The 17,248-nt window shown below is 44.9% G+C and overlaps 1 protein-coding gene across 1 annotated transcript in view; it reads left to right on the top strand.

Annotated features, from left to right (window-relative positions):
- Positions 1-11,990, top strand: part of LOC138266494 (uncharacterized) — a 72,577-nt gene extending 60,587 nt beyond the window's left edge. Inside the window, exon 3 of the mRNA XM_069215351.1 lies at positions 9,969-11,990. Coding sequence (XP_069071452.1) covers positions 9,969-11,722 — 1,754 coding nt within the window. The 3' untranslated portion in view covers positions 11,723-11,990. The remainder of the gene's footprint in view (positions 1-9,968) is intronic.
- Positions 11,991-17,248: the final 5,258 nt, after the last annotated feature.

Genomic DNA, 17,248 nt, shown 5'->3' with positions numbered 1-17,248 from the left:
ACATACACAAAGCAGATACAGCACAGGCAGTAGGTCATAATCCCTCACAGAGAAGGTACACTGCAAGCTTCCCTCATACAGAGCACATACAATACAGGCAGCAGTGCAACCTTCCCTCACACACAGCACAGATAGAGCACAGCAGCAGTGCATTTTTCCCTCACACACAGCAGATTCTGCACATGCAGCAGCATTGCAAGCTTCCCTCACACACAGCAGATACAGCACAGGTAGTAGCAGTGCAAGCTTCCCTCACACACAGCAGATACAGCACAGGCAGCAGTGCAGCCTTCCCTCATACACAGCAGATACAACACAGCAGCAATGCAAGCTTCCCACACTCAGAACTGATACAGCACAAGCAGCAGCAGTGCAAGCTTCCCTCAAGCAGATACAGCACAGGCAGCAGCAGTGCAAGCTTCCATCACACACAGCAGATATACCACAGACAGCAGTGCATGCTTCCCTCCCACAGAGCAGATACAGCAGAGGCGACAGCAGTGCAAGCTTCCCTCACACAGAGCAGATACAGCAGAGGCAGTATCAGTGAAAGCTTCCCTCACACAGTAGATACAGCACAGGCAGCAGGGCAAGCTTCCCTTACATAGCACAGATACAGCACAGCAGCAGTGCAAGCGTCCCTCACACACAGCAGACAGAAGGTTGATGCAAGCTTTCCTCAATTAAAGGTACAATGCAAGTGTTTGCAATGCAATAGGTCTAGCATTTGTGAGAGTAGAGTTATTGGCGCTGTAAATGACAATGTCTTTTATCTATGTGTTTTGGTTGGGTGTGTAGTGGATGTATGAACAGAGAGGCAACTGCAGCACAGAGATACTAGACATGTTTTTGGTTTCAATTGTGTACCAGAGCTGTTTGACCTTGTATATTGTTGTTTTTTTTCAATCAGTTAATCCTTAAACCTTGTCAGTGTTGCTATTTCTGAGGATTCTGCAACGCACTTGTTGTATGCTGTTCATTTCACCTCTGCCTCTATTTGCTTGTCTGTGATTGATGCCTTTGAAATAGGCAAGCTTGTGCTCTGATTGATTCTGTTAGGTGAAAGCGGTTACCTAGCACCAGGTTTGTAACAAGTCCTGGAATTCAGTTTGGCCCATCAGGCAATAAGGTCCTCTTTAAATTTCAAGTCTTGGACAGGGTTGCCCAGCCCTTCCAGGCCTACATGTTTAGCAGGTCACCATTTTACAGTTAAGCATGTGGATAATTTTATGGAAGAAGTTGAAATTAATAGAACAAGCCACCAAAATAAAAAACATAAGTCTAGCTGTTATTTTCCTAAGAATGTCTGTGACGCCCTCTCGCCTATTGTGTTTGTGAGCACAATGCAGGTTGTCCTCCTTCTTCTTTAAAGTGAAAACCATATAGTAAACACAAGATGTTTTGAGTGACATCACAAATAGCTGCACGTGGCGTCAGCCAGTCCACTCCTCTCAAAAATGCATCAAACCCCCCCAAAGACAACCACCGCCCTGCATAAACCGGTTCAATTCACAGATCCATGGCCTGCTTTAAATTTGTTTGTTTGGGGTGTAACCCACCTGTACTGTTGTTTGTAGCAACAGTTTCTTTTAATACATCTGTTCACAGTATAAATTACAGTTTCTAAGCTCTGCAGCAACCTCCCCCCACCCAGTAAGGGCATAAGGCTGACAAGAACTTCTGGTATGTAGCTCAGCACGCTTCAGTGGCAAACGCTTTACTCAGTGATCCATTCTGCAGACTAGCCCAAAATCATTCAAGTTTATTTGGGCAGTGACTGGTCAGAGGCATTTTCTCCTGGCCTACAGTAATATTCTCTGAATTACAATTGTCCTGAACACAGTCCTGCCATAGATGTCATAAAAATCATACAGTCATTAAATTACTAAACATTAGAGGAGGTTTAGTAAAAGTAAAACAACTTTTCCAATGCCTAAAAACACCACATAATTTTGCATAATTTGAAGAAAAAAATGAATGAACTGTTGCAGGGCCAGGAGTAAACACATGCATGCATGTCTGGGCTGTATCCTTTAAGCAGGGCTACCTGAATTGTACAGCAGGGAGAACAAAGTTATGTGATAGGTTTGAATAAACTGTCTCAAGAAAAATCTAATTATGCAGTGTAAGAACGGAACGTTTTGTGACAGTACTACTTCATTATTTGGACATTTTAAAACATCCACGCTTGTCAGCATTTTCACCTCGTTGATAACCAGTTTATCATGCACGTACAGCAGACAACTGAAAGGTGAACAGGTTTCTTTTCAAAGGATCTTCCATCATGAAGCAGTAGCAGTGAGGCAAACTCATAAATATGCACTCGTGCAGCAGCAAGTTGTAATACTGGTGGCCCTATCAGTCTGCTAATAAGCATTCAGTCTCCTTGCTTCCTACGGGGGGCAAAGCCAAGCCCTTTGGAGAGGTATGTGAAGTGAGAGAGGGCCCTGTACACTACCTATTACCTCACCACCCTACGTCTGCCTCAAGGTGTACTACTGGAGAAAAAGAAGGAAAGTGGGTGTAAGAGCCACAGTGACGCGATTGTGACTCAAGGTACAGTCCGCGTTGCTCTCTGAGCTGGACACTGTCACAGAAGATGCCTGTTGTTAAGCCCGAAAATATAATCCAGTCGGGCTAAAATCATGCTGGGAAAATACTCACCTGCACCGATGCAGTGCATATGGATTTTCTGAACTGCAGAGGTGAAAGCCAGTACTGGATATCTAGAACCCACCCCCACCCACCCCAACATAGCTGCAGAATGGGTGGAATAGCACACGGACAAGAACGCGCAGTATGGCAGAGTTGTACAGCACTTACATCTGCTGCTCCCTGAGGCTGAGCCACAAAAGAAAAAATAATGCGTGAATGAAAGAAAAATGGCCCAAAAGTGAAAGGCTACAAGTAACAGGGGCCGTCCCTTGGGCGTGAGCAGCACATCAAAAGGAGGGACAAATGTAAGCATCTGCCCACAGAAAAGCAAGGATTTTCAAAGAGAAGGCAAAGGAACGAATCACAAGAGGTAGACGTGTTCTAAGCCCACAGATGAGATACACCATGTCTCGTAGAGGCAGCGCAAGTGCTGCCTATTTGAGACCTAGAAGGAGGTCCCAAAACGCATTTTGGTCCTAATGCATTTTCCATAGTCTTTTTACAAAAGTTAAAGCCAGCCATGTTGTTTTAAGTGCACTTTACTTGTCTTCTGGGTTAGGGCCTTAGATATAGACAAGTAATATGTTTTATATGTTTCCCTACCTAGTACCACTTTACTAAAGTGGTAATAGGTAGGGGAAATTATTTATGTATTCCTGTCTAATTTAAAAAAAAATGTTTGTGGTACTGCAATGATTCAAAGAAAATACCAAAGTACTTAAAAGAATGTAAAATAAAATGTTAACAAATTAACACTATTGGGGTCATTATGACCCCGGCGGTCGGCGGTATAGTGGCGATAGTACTGCCAACAGGCCGGTGGTACATACCGCCATATTATGACATTGGCGGTTTGGCCAAAGCCAAACCGTCAATGTACCACATCAACCGCCAGGATTATGACCCCGCCTACCGCCATGGTTTCCATGGCTTTTATACAGCCACGAAAATCATGGTGGTAGGCACTATCATTGCCGCGGAATTCCTTCCCTGGCACTGATAGGGGTCTCCCCCACCCCTCCCTCCCTCCCCAGGGTTATCCCCACCCTCCCCCTCCCAAACCCCTAACATACACACACCTACATGCACATACATACACAAGCATACCCACATCCACCCACGCATGCATACATTCATACACACACACCGCAACACACACTAACATACATAGAAACACACACACATTCACATGACACAACATACACGTACACTCACACCCATTCATGCACACACGCATTACATACGCCTCACACCCGCATGCACGTATACATAAACAATCACACACACACCCCCCACACACATAACACCCTCCACCCCCCTCCCCTGTTGGAGAACCCGACTTACCTGCTTGCAGTGGGTCCTCTGGTAGGATACGGGACGCAGAGCTGATGCCAGCAGCAGCGTCTGAAAGAGGGACACCGCCAGGCCGTATCATGTGTCATGATACGGTCGGCGGGGTTTTCTGGCGTGACGCTGCTGCTGGCAGCAGCGCCACCTTACCATCGTCAACCGCCATGACCGTAGATGGAATACCGCCATCCTCCTGGTGGTATTCCGCCTGCGGTCATAATATGGCGGTCGGCTGGCAGCCACGGCGACAGTCTTTTGGGGGCCGTCGCCGTGGCGGTAGGCAGCATTTACCGTCTACGTTGTACTAAGGGCCTATATTTCATAAATATAGTGTACTACAGTGTATTTACATTTTTTTTTATACTTCATCTTTATTAAAAAAAAGGTTGTAATACTCTACTGTACGCACTCCACTCTACACTATTCCACTGTATGTCACTCCACTCTACAGCACTCCACTGTATACAACTCCACTCTATAGTACTCCACTTTGTGTCACTCCACTGTGTGCCACTCTACTGTATGCCACTCTACTATACACCACTCCACTCTACATTACTTCACTCTACACCAACCCACTCTATGCTATTCCACTGTTTACAACTTCACTCCACACCACTCCACTGTACGCTATTCCACTGTGCACTCCTCCAATGTATTCCATAGCACTCTAAGTCACTCCACTGTATACTAATCCACTCCAAGACACTCCACTCTATGCTATTTCACTCTACCCCTCCAATGTATGCCACTGTACTGTACATCACTCCACTGTACGCTACTCCACTCTACGCTCTTCCACCCTATGCCACCCCACTGTACACCACTCAACTCTATCCTATTCCACTGTATGCCACTCCACTCTACACTGCTCCACTTTATGCCATTCCACTCTACAGTATTCCACTCTGTGCCACTACACTCTACAGCATTTCACTCTACACCACTCTTCTCTACAGCACTCCACTCTATGTCACTCCAATCTATGTCACTCCACTTTATGTCACTACAGTCTACCCCACTCCACTGTGCGCTATTCCACTGTATGCCACTTCACTCTAAGCTACTCTATTGTACGCCACTCCACATTACACCACTCCATTTTATGCCACTTCACTCTACCATATTCTACTCTATTCCACTCTACACTACACCACTCTACACCAGTCCTCTGTACGCCACCCAACTCTATGTTATTCCACTCTATGCCACTCCACTCTACGACACTCCAACCTACGCCGCTCCAATTTATGTTATTCCACTGTACGCCACTCAACTCTATGCCACTCCAAGCCACTCCTTTCTAAGGGCCAGTTGTATCAAAGTTCCATTTTGCATTACCTAAATAGCAAATTTTAAGAAATTGCTATTTAGGTAATGCAAAATGAAATGTAACAAAATAGCGACTCCCTCATAGCGATTTCTAAAAATTTGCAATCTAAGTTAGGGAATCGCTATTAGGGAATGAGATTCCATTTGTTCTGATAGGGCCTTTAGGTGTGAATAGTTTTGCATTTCCTAATTTGCTAATTCCTCTTAGGAATTCGAAAATTAGGTAATGCAAAAACAAGGGTGCGGAGGGCCTGAGGCCCCCTTTGATGAACCCCCAAAAACAATTGTGCACATGTAAAGCTCACACATGCCCTAGGGGCATGTGTGCACTACATGACACTTTAAAAAAATGCATTTTTAATTAATTTTTTCAAAGTGCACATGGTTACCACAAACTTGGAGTTGGTGATAATTGAATTTCCTAAATGCCCAGTTCGCATTTAGGAAATGCTTGATACATGTGTATAGGAAATCACAAATTGCGATTCCCTAAAACTGGACTGCAATGCCTTTCATACATCGTGAAAGGCTATTTTGCATTTGCAATCTTGCGATTTGCACCGTTTGTGAATGCAAAATGTTTTGATACATCTGTTTCTAAGCTGTTCCACTCTATGCCAGTCCCCTGTATGCTATTCCACTCTACGCCTCTCCACTCTATGCCACTCTACTGTATGCTACTGCAATCTACGCCTCTCCACTCTATTCCACTCCACTGTCTGCTACTCCACTGTTCGCTACTCTACTGTATGCCATGCTACTGTACTCTATTCCAGTGTATGCCATTCCACTCTACGACAATCAATTCTATGATATTCAACTCTGTACCACTTCACTCTATGCTATTCCACTCTATGTGACTCTACTCTATGCCACTCCATTTTACGCTATTCTCCTGTACACCACTCCACTTTATGCCACTCAATGCTATTCCACTCTACGACACTCCACTCTACACCACTGCACTCTACATCGCTCAACTCTGCGCTATTCCACTCTATGTCACACCACTCTACACCATGCTATGCCTTTCCACTGGACAACACTCAAATCTATGCACTTCACTTTACACCAGACCACTGTACACCACTACAGTCAATGCCATTCCACTTTATGTCACTGCACTCTAAGCCACTCCAATCTATGCCACTTCACTCTATGCCACTCTATGATATCGCACTGTATGCCACTTTACGCCACTCAACGCCACTCCACTTTATGCTATTCTATGCCACTCTACTTTACGCCACTCTACTGTATGCCACGCCACTCTACAAAACTCCATTCTATGCCACTCCACTCAATGCCACTCCACTCTATGCTAATCTACTCTATCTCACTCCACTCTACGCAGCTCCACTGTACGCCGCTCCACTCTGCCCAGCTGTACGCCACTCCACTCTATGGCATTTCACCCTTAGCCACTCCACTCTAGGCCATTCCACTCTACGTACTCCACTCAACTTTATGCCATTCAACTCTATACAACTCCACTGCATGCCACTTTATTTCACACTATTCAACTCTGTGCCCCTCCACTCTTTGCCACTGTACTGTACACCACTCCACTCTACATAATTCCACTCCAGATTATTACACTCTATGCCACTCCACTCTATGCCACTCAACTCTACAGGACTTCACTCTAAGCCACTCCACGTTATTCCACGATACACCACTCAACTGTACAATACTCCACTCTATGCAATTCCACTCTACACCACTTCACTCTATGCCACTCCATTTTACACCACTCAGTTCCATGCCACTCCACTGTATGTTATTCCACCTATACCACTCCATTCTATTCCACTGTATTGCACACCACTCATCTCTACACTATTCCACTCTACACCATTTGACTCTACACCACTTTATGCACCTCCACTCTACAGCACTCCACTCTAAGGCATTCCACTCTATGCCACTCAGCTGTATGCCTCTCTATGCCACCTGTCTCTGTGCTATTCCACTCTATGCCACTCCATTTTATGCCACTCCAGTGCATGATATTACACTCTACAACACTTCACTTTGTCACTCCACTCTATGCTATTCCACTCTGTGCCACTCCACTCTACACTATTGTACTCTATGCCACTCCACTCTATGAAACTCCTCTGTGCACCACTCCACTGTATGCTATTCCACTCTACACCACTCAACTGTATGTATTCTACTCTATTCCACTTCATTGGATGCCACTCCACTCTATGCCATTCCACTCCACTCAATGCAACTTGACTCCACGTTATTTCATTATATGCCTCTCCACTCTATCCTTTTCTACTCTAAGCTACTCTGCTTTACGACGCTCTACTGTACACCACTCCACTCTACACCACTCTACGCCACTCAACACTATTCCACTCTACACCAGTCTACACCACTCCACTCTACGGTATTCCACTCTGCGAAACTTCACTCTAAGTCATTTACTCTATACCACTGCACTCTACTCTATCCATTTTACGCCACTTAGCTCTAAGCCACTCCACTCTACCCCACTCTACTCTATGCCCCTCAACGCCATTAAACTCTGCACCACCCCACTCTATGCCACTTAACTTTATGCCACTTCTCTCTATGCCACTGCACTCTACGCCACTCCAGTCTATGCTATTCTATTCTACGCCACTCTGCTCTCCACCACAGCTCTACGCCACTCCACTGTATGCCACTCTACGCTATCCCACTGTATGTCACTTGACCCTATGCACTTACCTTCATGCCACTTCTCTCTATGCCACTGCACTCTATGCCACTCCAGTCTACAGTATTCTATTCTACGCCACTCTGCTCTCCACCACCACTCTAAGCCACTCCACTGTATGCCCCTCTATGCCATTCCACTGTACACCACTTGACTCTATGCCACTGTCAGCCACTCCAATCTACACTAGTCCCCTCTAGGCCACTCCAGTCTACTCCCCTCTATGACACTCCAGTGTATGAAACTGCACTGTATGACAATGTCCTCCACTGTACCCTATAAGAGTTCACTTAACAACATTCCACTCAATGACACTGCACTCTACGATCTGAAACACTTTCTTATTAAAAAAATAAAAGGCATTGACGTTCAATGGAAAAAACAAAGGATACAACTTTGTTACAGTTAAGAAAACTATATTTATTCTTACTGTTCAAAGCAAACTTAAACTACACAAACATTGGAAATTCTAAAGTTGTGTGGCAAAGGAGTTGCGTTGTAAAAACATTGTTGTAAAGGCTGTCGCCCATGTTTTAACTTTATTACAGTTTTGGTTCTGCATAAAAGCTTTGCACATTGCCCTAAGTTAAGCCTCTCTGCTCTGTGCCATAGCTACCAGGGGGTTATTGTCAGGTTAATGTAGTGAATTTGAGATTTCACCTGGTCAAGGATTGGGATTATTACCTGAGGTGGATAGTCACCTCCCTTAATTAATAACCCAGTTTCTTACACACTACAATAACATCCCTTTGGTCTACTGGGTATAGATGACTTCAAAGTTTTGTCTATGAAGGTGACCTTTTTAGAGGCTGTCATTTCGGCACAGAGAACAGCAGAAACTGTTCCTTCTTCTGTTGTTCTCCATTTCTTTCTGTCAGAGAAGAAGTGGTTGTTGTTTGTATAGATCCGGCTTCCATGGTAAAAGAGGTATTGGTGTTGAATGCATCGCAGGAGATTTCCTTACCTGTCTTCTTTCCTGCCTCATCATCCCTAGAACTAGAGATCTGACATTTGCTTGATGTCAAAAGAGCCTTTGTAGTCTATCTTAGAGGGAAAGAGTACATCACAAGCCCAGTGCACACTCGAATGTCACTTTTTTAGATGTTCTGGTGGTGCACAGTGCAGAGCCACATCTATGAGGCCACATAAAGCCACCCAGCATGGCTTTTCATGGCCTTGCAGATATGGTGTGAGGCATTGCAGTGTAAGTTGTTATGTTGCCTCACATTGACTCAGGGAGGTGTGCCATCGGAGTTGCGGTGGGTGTTCTCACTCAACGTCCATGGTTTTTGACACATTCCCAGATTTACAACATAGAATAATTCTGGGAATGCGTCAAAGCCCTGTCCCTCCCCTGGGGTGGCACAGCGTTTGTGTTTGTGAAGCAAGGCGTCCCTTCCGCACAAAAACAACCTGATTTCAATGCAGTCACCCTTGCACCATGGCTTGAGAAATCCAGAGTAACTTGCTGTGTTGTGTTACGCACCCATGGATTTTCGGTGCATTCCCAGATTTACCAACAATGGTAAACCTGGGAATGTGTCAAAATGCTACGCGTCCAAAATATGTTTATTTCTCCTTGTTTTGTCCTCTATGTGTGTTGAATTCTGCACTACACATACAATAAGGAAAACGCCTCAGGGGATTGTTTTTGTTCTGTGCCTACAATGCAGGTATCCTTGTGTCATGGTGCAAGGGTGGCTGCGTTGTCGTCATAGGCTGCACACTGTGCTCCAGTGCTTGGAAATGACAGGGATGTGTGGCACAGTGTTAAGTACTGCATTACACAGAGTAGTACATCGAGGGAACGTGCTGTTTGTACTGTGTGGTTTACAAGTGCCAATGATATAGCAGTAATGATGGATACCTGTAAAGAATGACCTCATGTTAACATATAACACCCACTTCTCTTTTTCAGGTTATTTCCATGAACAAGAACCGAAAGCAAAGATGTTAATGCGTGCTCTCGCGGAGAAACATCCTGCAAAGGAAAGGAAGAATCTAGCAGTCTACGCCCTCCCACTTACAGAGAAAGTCTCTGGCCTTGAGAACGGGCAGCGGAAGTACTCCTTTGGGCAAGAAACTGTGAAAGTAAATGAAAAGGTGATACTGATGGTCGGAGAATCAGGCTCCGGGAAGAGCACCCTCATCAATGCGATGATGAACTATCTTCTGGGAGTGGAGTTCGAGGACCAGTTCAGATTCAAACTAATAGATGAGGATGTGAAGAGGTCGCAGGCCCAGAGTCAAACGGCGACAGTGACCGCATATGAGGTGCAGAGTGAGCCGGGATTAAGGATCTCTTACCCCGTCACCGTGGTGGACACCCCGGGGTTTGGTGACACGGGGGGCTTAGGAAGAGACAGGGAGACAGTGAAGCAGTTAACTGAGTGTTTTTCTTCTCTTCAGTTTATTGCTCATTTGAATGTAGTTTGCTTTGTAATTTCAGCCTGTTTACCACGACTGACCGCAGCCCAGAAATATATTTTCAGCTCAGTTCTCTCCATTTTTGGGAAGGATATAGCAGAGAATATTCTTTTCATGTTCACGTTTGCAGACTCCAGTGAGATACGAACATTAGCTGCTATCGAGGAGGCTCGTCTCCCCTGTATTAAAGGCGAAGACGGCGCCCCCCTGCATTACTCCTTCAACAACGGGGCACTCTTTAATCAAAATGACGAGCTCAGCCGACTACTTTGGAAAAAGTCTATGGGCAGCATGAAGTCATTCTTTCATCACGTGGAATACTTGGGCCCTAAAAGTTTAACGTTAACCAAAGAAGTGTTGACGGAACGAGCTGTCCTGGACGCCACTTTACAAGTTCTTGTACCTGAAATAAAAGCGGGGTTGGCGGTATCGCAGGCTCTGAGAATGAGAGCGAAAGCCTTGAAAGAGAATTTGGATACAATGGAAGAGAATAAAATGTTCACTCTCGAGCTAGACGTTGTCGTTAAGGAACAAGAGGCCATTGAGACGGATTCCGCGATGAATTGCCAGGTCTGTGACGTCACCTGCCACTACCCCTGTAAAGTTGTGGGTCGTCCTTTTAACTATTTCTGTGAGGTGATAGGCCTGAGCGGTAATTGCAAAGTCTGCCCTAGCGAGTGCAAGGTAGGGGATCACAAACTGGAGAAACACAAGTGGGTTACACGTGTGATGACTCACAAGGAAGAAGTGAAAGACGTGAAAGGACAGTATGAGTCGGCCTACAAGGAGGTGATGACGGGGGCGCGGATTCTTGAGAAGATGGAGGACGAGATCGCAGCAGTGAAACAAAGGGTCCTGCAGCACATCGAGAAAGCCACAAAGTGTCTTGGGCGCCTCAAAGAAATTGCTTTGATGCCTGAGCAAATAGACTGTTCCGACTATATGGATTTAATGGCAATAAGAGAACAGGCGGCCGGAGAACCAGGGTTCCAAGACCGAATAATGAATTTAATGGAGCTTAAACAATATACCGAGATCCTGAAGAAGGTGGAAAGAAATCAAAACCTGCTGCCTGATGAAGAACACATCTACAGCGATTATAAAGAAATGATGAAAAGAGTATCTAAAGAGGGGGTAAAAGCATTGTTTTGTCTGTGCCAAAGAGCCGGTAAAACTACAGCATTGTTTATAAGTAATAAATGGCATAAAATCATAGACGTCAGTCCACCGAAAAACCAGGGGTAGCGGAAGTGACATCACGCGCCCTTTACCTCCACTCACTCACACTCACACATACATACTTACACATACATCCAAATTCACACTTAAACACACATTCTCTCACATAAACACACTCTCATCCGCATGCATGCACACACCATAAATCTAAAAGCATTTTTACTTACTTCAGTTGCCACGGAAGGACATATTCCAGCTAATTGTACCCCATTTTTATTCACCTAATAGTGATTAATATTTTATTGTTCAATTTTAGTGTAATAAAAATTGACAGAAAACAAAGAAAGCTGCCACTGTATCCCTGGCGCTGAATTTCCCACCTCTGAAGCTTCCAGTCGCAAAGACACTGCCAGGGATCGCAAAGGGCAGCCAGGGGTCGCAACTGCGACCCCTGGCGACCCTAAATCACGTCCATGGATAAATGTAATTAAAACATAGCATTTTTTGTTTCTTCGCCTTTGCATTCGTGTTTTCTAGAGGACCTTCAGGACATCTGTAAAACTTGCTCACATATTCTTAAAAGGCTGGTAAATTGTTCTGGGATGCAATGTCATATATTTCATGAAAGGCTTGAACACCCCTCAGGATCTGCATCCCTAGGTTGCTCACAAGGCCTTCCTCCTTGCGCTAGCATCGGCCATTCCTATAGATCCTCCCCCAAGTAAGAGCATCATTCGTGAAAGAGCTGCTTATTATTCAGAAAGGCGCAGCTCCTTTGCTATGACGGAGGAGCGTTGTCCCCCCCCTTTCCCCTGTCAGCAGCTGCAAACCTTATAGCACTCCCCCTCAGTGCGCATGTATGTTTGGCCGGCCATCTTGGTGGCCAAACAGACATGCGCACTCTTCTTTCTCGAGCCCGGCACTGTGTTGCCGGGCTGGAGAGAGCAGACACAGGCTCCCAGTCTGCCTGGGACCACCGTGGCTGGGCGCTCCGGCCAATCCAAATCCCAGCAGCATGACAGTAGCGTTTGGATTGGCTGCACAGCAGGCTGGGAGCCTGTGCCTGCAGCTGCAGCAGAGGAGCGGCACGGTGGTGGCGGCGGCAATAAAGGTAAGCGTTTAAAAAAAAAAAAAAAAAAAATCCATCCTCCCTCCCTCCCCCACACATGCTGCCCCGCCCCTACAAAGTGCCTTGAGCTGCTCCTGGAAACTTCAGCATTTCTTCTGTCACAAGAACACCTTTAATATAAGCCACCCCCTAGTCGTGCACCAAACCATTGCAAAATCACTCACTTAGGCAGACTGAAAGATATAAACATGCTCAATGTGATAATATTTTCCTGGGCTGACATGCAAGCTGACCATGTCTTTCCCTCGATGGAGAATAACCTGAGAATAACGGGCCCAATTCCAATTTTTTCTCAATTCTGAGATAGATAAAGAACTGAACCCCCATGGTGCTGGTGGGGGCTTTTTGGTTGCCCTGTGTGTCCTTGAGCTGAGGGCTGGCAGCTGATCAGAGGCCCTTTCCCTTCAGCTGTGGGGAGTGGTTTCTACCCCCCCAAGGTGCTGTATGCTGGTGGCGGGGCCAGGGAACAGCAGTGGCTTAACAATAGCCATTTTGGTGCCCGAGGGGCCAGAGCTCCAGGGGGCACCCTCTAGCGCTATGCCCAGGTGGCACCTATGGCCTGAGAACTCCTGACTCGTCCTGGAGCATTGGGGTCCCTCTTCACATACTTTGCAGGCCCCCCTCATTTTCTTATACCACTGAGAGGTGGTCCCTACATGTACTTTGCAGGGGGGCCCTTCAAGTTTCGTTAAACCACTGAGAGGAGGACCCCTCCATGTACTTTGTAGGCAGGCCCCCTTAAGTTTCCTTACACCACCTGGGAGCTGGACCTGCCGGAAGCCCCATGGCTCCGCAGGAGTCTCCGGATCGGTGTCTCCAGCATGAATTATCAGGTCCAGTTCAAGGACCTGCTAATTTCAGCCCCAGAGACACTGGAAACCTTGCAGCTGCCTGGAGTGGTATCCCCTTATGAATACCACTCCAAGCAACTCATAACATGAGCAAAGTGAGTACTGGAAGTGTTAAAGTATGAAGAAGTCATAAAGGTTGTAGCATTCACTCAGGGCTTCCTTTCCCCCATCTGAGGTTTATAACATAAGCACCAGAGAGTTATATTAATACTTATAAAAAATTGGGAGTACTAGTTGAGGGGGTAAGTACACACCTCTAGGGGGTAAGCACCTGCCCTGCTGAACCACTAAAGTTACCTACATTGACCTGGGCTCAGCCCCTTGGTAGCTATGGCATAGAGCACTCATGCATAGCTTTGAGGCAAGGTGTAAAGTATTTGTCCAGTACTAAACAATAGTAAAGTCAAAACACAATAAAAATCCCAATGAAAAATAAAGATTTTACTAAATAAATTACACCAGAGTGACAAACATCAATAACAGGAACTGGAGAAATGAAGATTTTAAAGTTTAAATACAAAAATAGCACCAAAAGCATTGAGTGCCAACCACGGGCCTCCAGTACCTGGGTCCAAGTTAAAGCTTACTCCAATGAAGCATGGGTCAGATAAAGAAACCAGGGGGCAGATTTAAGAAAAGTGATGCTGCACTTAGTGCAGCACCACTTTCAATGCACCCCTTAACTCCACCCTGCCACCACCATGTGTAGGCCGTAATTAAAATACGGCACACCGTGGTGCAGGGTAGGGGCAATTGCGTCATTTTTTATTACGCTATTGAGGTACTCTGCAGGAGTAGCACCAACATTTTGGCGCTACTCGCGCAGTGTACATAGGGACCCATTAGAAATAATGGAAGCCCCCTTAATACAGTGCAGAAAAAATAGCACCAGTGATTTTTGCATAATTAAATATGTGCCATATTTGCCACATAATCCATCATCTGCTGCATAATCAGGAGAAGACTTTAACAAAAGAAAATGTGTTTCTAGCTCAAACGGTTCAAAAGTTACTAAAAATGCAGCAACACCTGTTGCTGTGCCGTGGAAGGCCCTTTGCAAAGCTGAACTGGTCACCTTTCTTTTGGGTGTTAAATTGGTACTAATGAAGAGCAGCTATTGTGTACACAGTGTTATAAAGTTTATAAATGATGAAATAATTAAGTAATACTATTACAAAATGTGCTGCATAATGCCACATTGTTTGCCTTTTCGTGCCACATAATTTACTAGAGCCTCCCACATAATTTGGCCATCCCCTGCTGCATAGTTCCAGTGGCCCTGCAGATAGCAACGCAGTCTCTACTACGTAAAGCTTGGAATCCTGACTGGGAAGGGTGTAGAAGATTGTTAGCTTCAATGTTCTATGACGAATTCTGTAATCTTGGCAAGTAGTGGCAGTAGGGGCATGGATGAAATGAAATTGATAGCTGTCATTGATTCCAAGGATCTTTATTTAAGTTCAGGTTCATTACCAAAGCCACCATACTTTGCCTCTCTCTGCCAATCGCTTTCCTCACCAACTGCTCTTCAGTTCTCTGGCCCCAACTTCATGGACACCAAGAGCTTCTTTTACATACATTGTGATGTTGCCACATTCCATTGCCAGCAAGTGTAGCTGCTAAGAGGATACTACACACCTCCCTCTCATTACTACAACAAATTGAACATGATACTAACTTATATACAGTTGTGAACTTTAACCTGTTTAACAGGTCAATAACCAATAAATACAATACTCCGAGCACTCAACGTTTCAAATATGTCGTTATCCAGTATCATAGTTGTTAAGACTTCTCAGTGCTTTTATTCCAGATCCATCCAGCAGCAGCAATATATTTAACACAAGAATCTTGTCTTGATCCACCATGCAGTTGTTACAACGTCAGCGGGTAATAGAGACAGCTACATCTTTGCTCCATCATACAGTTCATACAACATCAGTGTCTCGCATGAACAGCCAACATGCGTTTCGTCATATGGCAATAAGCCTTTGACTTCTTCAGGGCTGAGAATAATCAACTGTATGCATCCCAGATCTCACAAACTTAAACACCGTACGTGTATCCATCTTCAGCGAGTATGTAATAAGGCTATTTTCCTTTTAAAACCAAAGAGTGCTCTGCGTTAGTCTCGCCGTGTGTGCATACAGTTGGTACAATCAGGAATCAAGCATGCCATTGCTTCTGCAGGGTTCGTTTGTAAGATTTTAGAAAATGTAAAATATTTCCTCAGACTTGCACTCAGGCTCCTGGCAAGTAAACTGCTTGTGCTAAAATATTAAAAACTGTTGCCAACTGTTCAAAGTTAGATCTTAAAAAAAGTAGTTAGCGCCAAATTAGTCATGGTTAGGTCAGAATTTCCACATGGAAGATATTTTTGTTTTCTTATTAACTTGGGTGGCATTTCTTGAATCTGCACAAAGCTTTCCAAGAAAAGTCCATCCACTTCAGATTCTTCGTGTCAAGTTTAGTGTAGATCCATAAAGTGGGGGGCAATAAAAAGGGGTTGTAAAAGTGTTATTTCACAATTTAATTCCCATAGGATACTTTGCTCTTCGATACAGGAAAAACGGCTGAACTGATTTACAACAAATTTTGATGAAGGAAGAATTTTACTCAAGGATTGTTCTTTTATTGTATTGGTGTAAACCTATTCAGTAGTTTTGAAGAAATTGGCTTTTAAAAGAGATGCTTAGGTTGGGCATGAAGAGGCTACATTTTAGAAATACCACAATCCTTTGCAGATCCTCCCTGAATTTGTGAATCCACAGTGGATATGTGACTCCATTTAAAACAATAAAGGCACCCCATTGGATTAGGGAGATTTTTCTATCCTCATGCACTGGGAATCTGTAAATCCAGCTTCAGATTCATGACTCCACCAAGTCTTGAGTGGTTAGCCATTACTGAAGCATTTCTGTTGCAGAAAAAGGCCATAAGGAGGCAGGTTAACCCCGCTCTGACCCCAGATCCATGTGAAGAGGAGCTCCCTTTTATTAAACTAAAAATAAAAAACATATTTTTATCACTGGATGGGCCTCAGGATTTGCAATTCCAGCACAGGATTTGTGAATACTGCAAACAATTAAACAAAAATGAAGTATTCAGAACATTAAACCTGTTCTTGGCCAATGGCCACATGTGGGAGTTGGGAGTCATTGGCAGAGTGTCAACATGGTGTGGCCGTGGTTACCTGTAAGTGGAGTGTTTGGCATGGGGCCTAGCTAGAGGACAATCTAATCCGTCACCTCCCATTGTGGATAGTCAAAGGCTGGGCACTGTCGGTGTCGATCACCTTCAGAGAGTTAGGAGTAGGGCCAGGCTTCAATCTGACCTTGGAGTTAACCCTACTGCACACTGCAAGAGACCTGGAATTCTAGCACTACAGGCAACCCTGTTGAATATGCTCTTTCATAGTTGGGTTGGCTGCTCACAGAGTGTTGGGCGTGTGCAAACACACACACCCAAACACTCACACCCACATGCCCTTTCTCCCCTTTGTAATTAGGACTAAAAGACATAGAAACTCATCAGGAAGCCCCATCCAAACACTTCACAAGCTCCACTACATTAGGATGGTACTTCTCACATCTATCTTCTTGTACCAGTGGA

The sequence above is a fragment of the Pleurodeles waltl genome, chromosome 11 (genome assembly GCF_031143425.1).
Source record: "Pleurodeles waltl isolate 20211129_DDA chromosome 11, aPleWal1.hap1.20221129, whole genome shotgun sequence".
Taxonomy (NCBI): domain Eukaryota; kingdom Metazoa; phylum Chordata; class Amphibia; order Caudata; family Salamandridae; genus Pleurodeles; species Pleurodeles waltl.
This window is presented reverse-complemented; position numbering and strand designations above follow the sequence as displayed.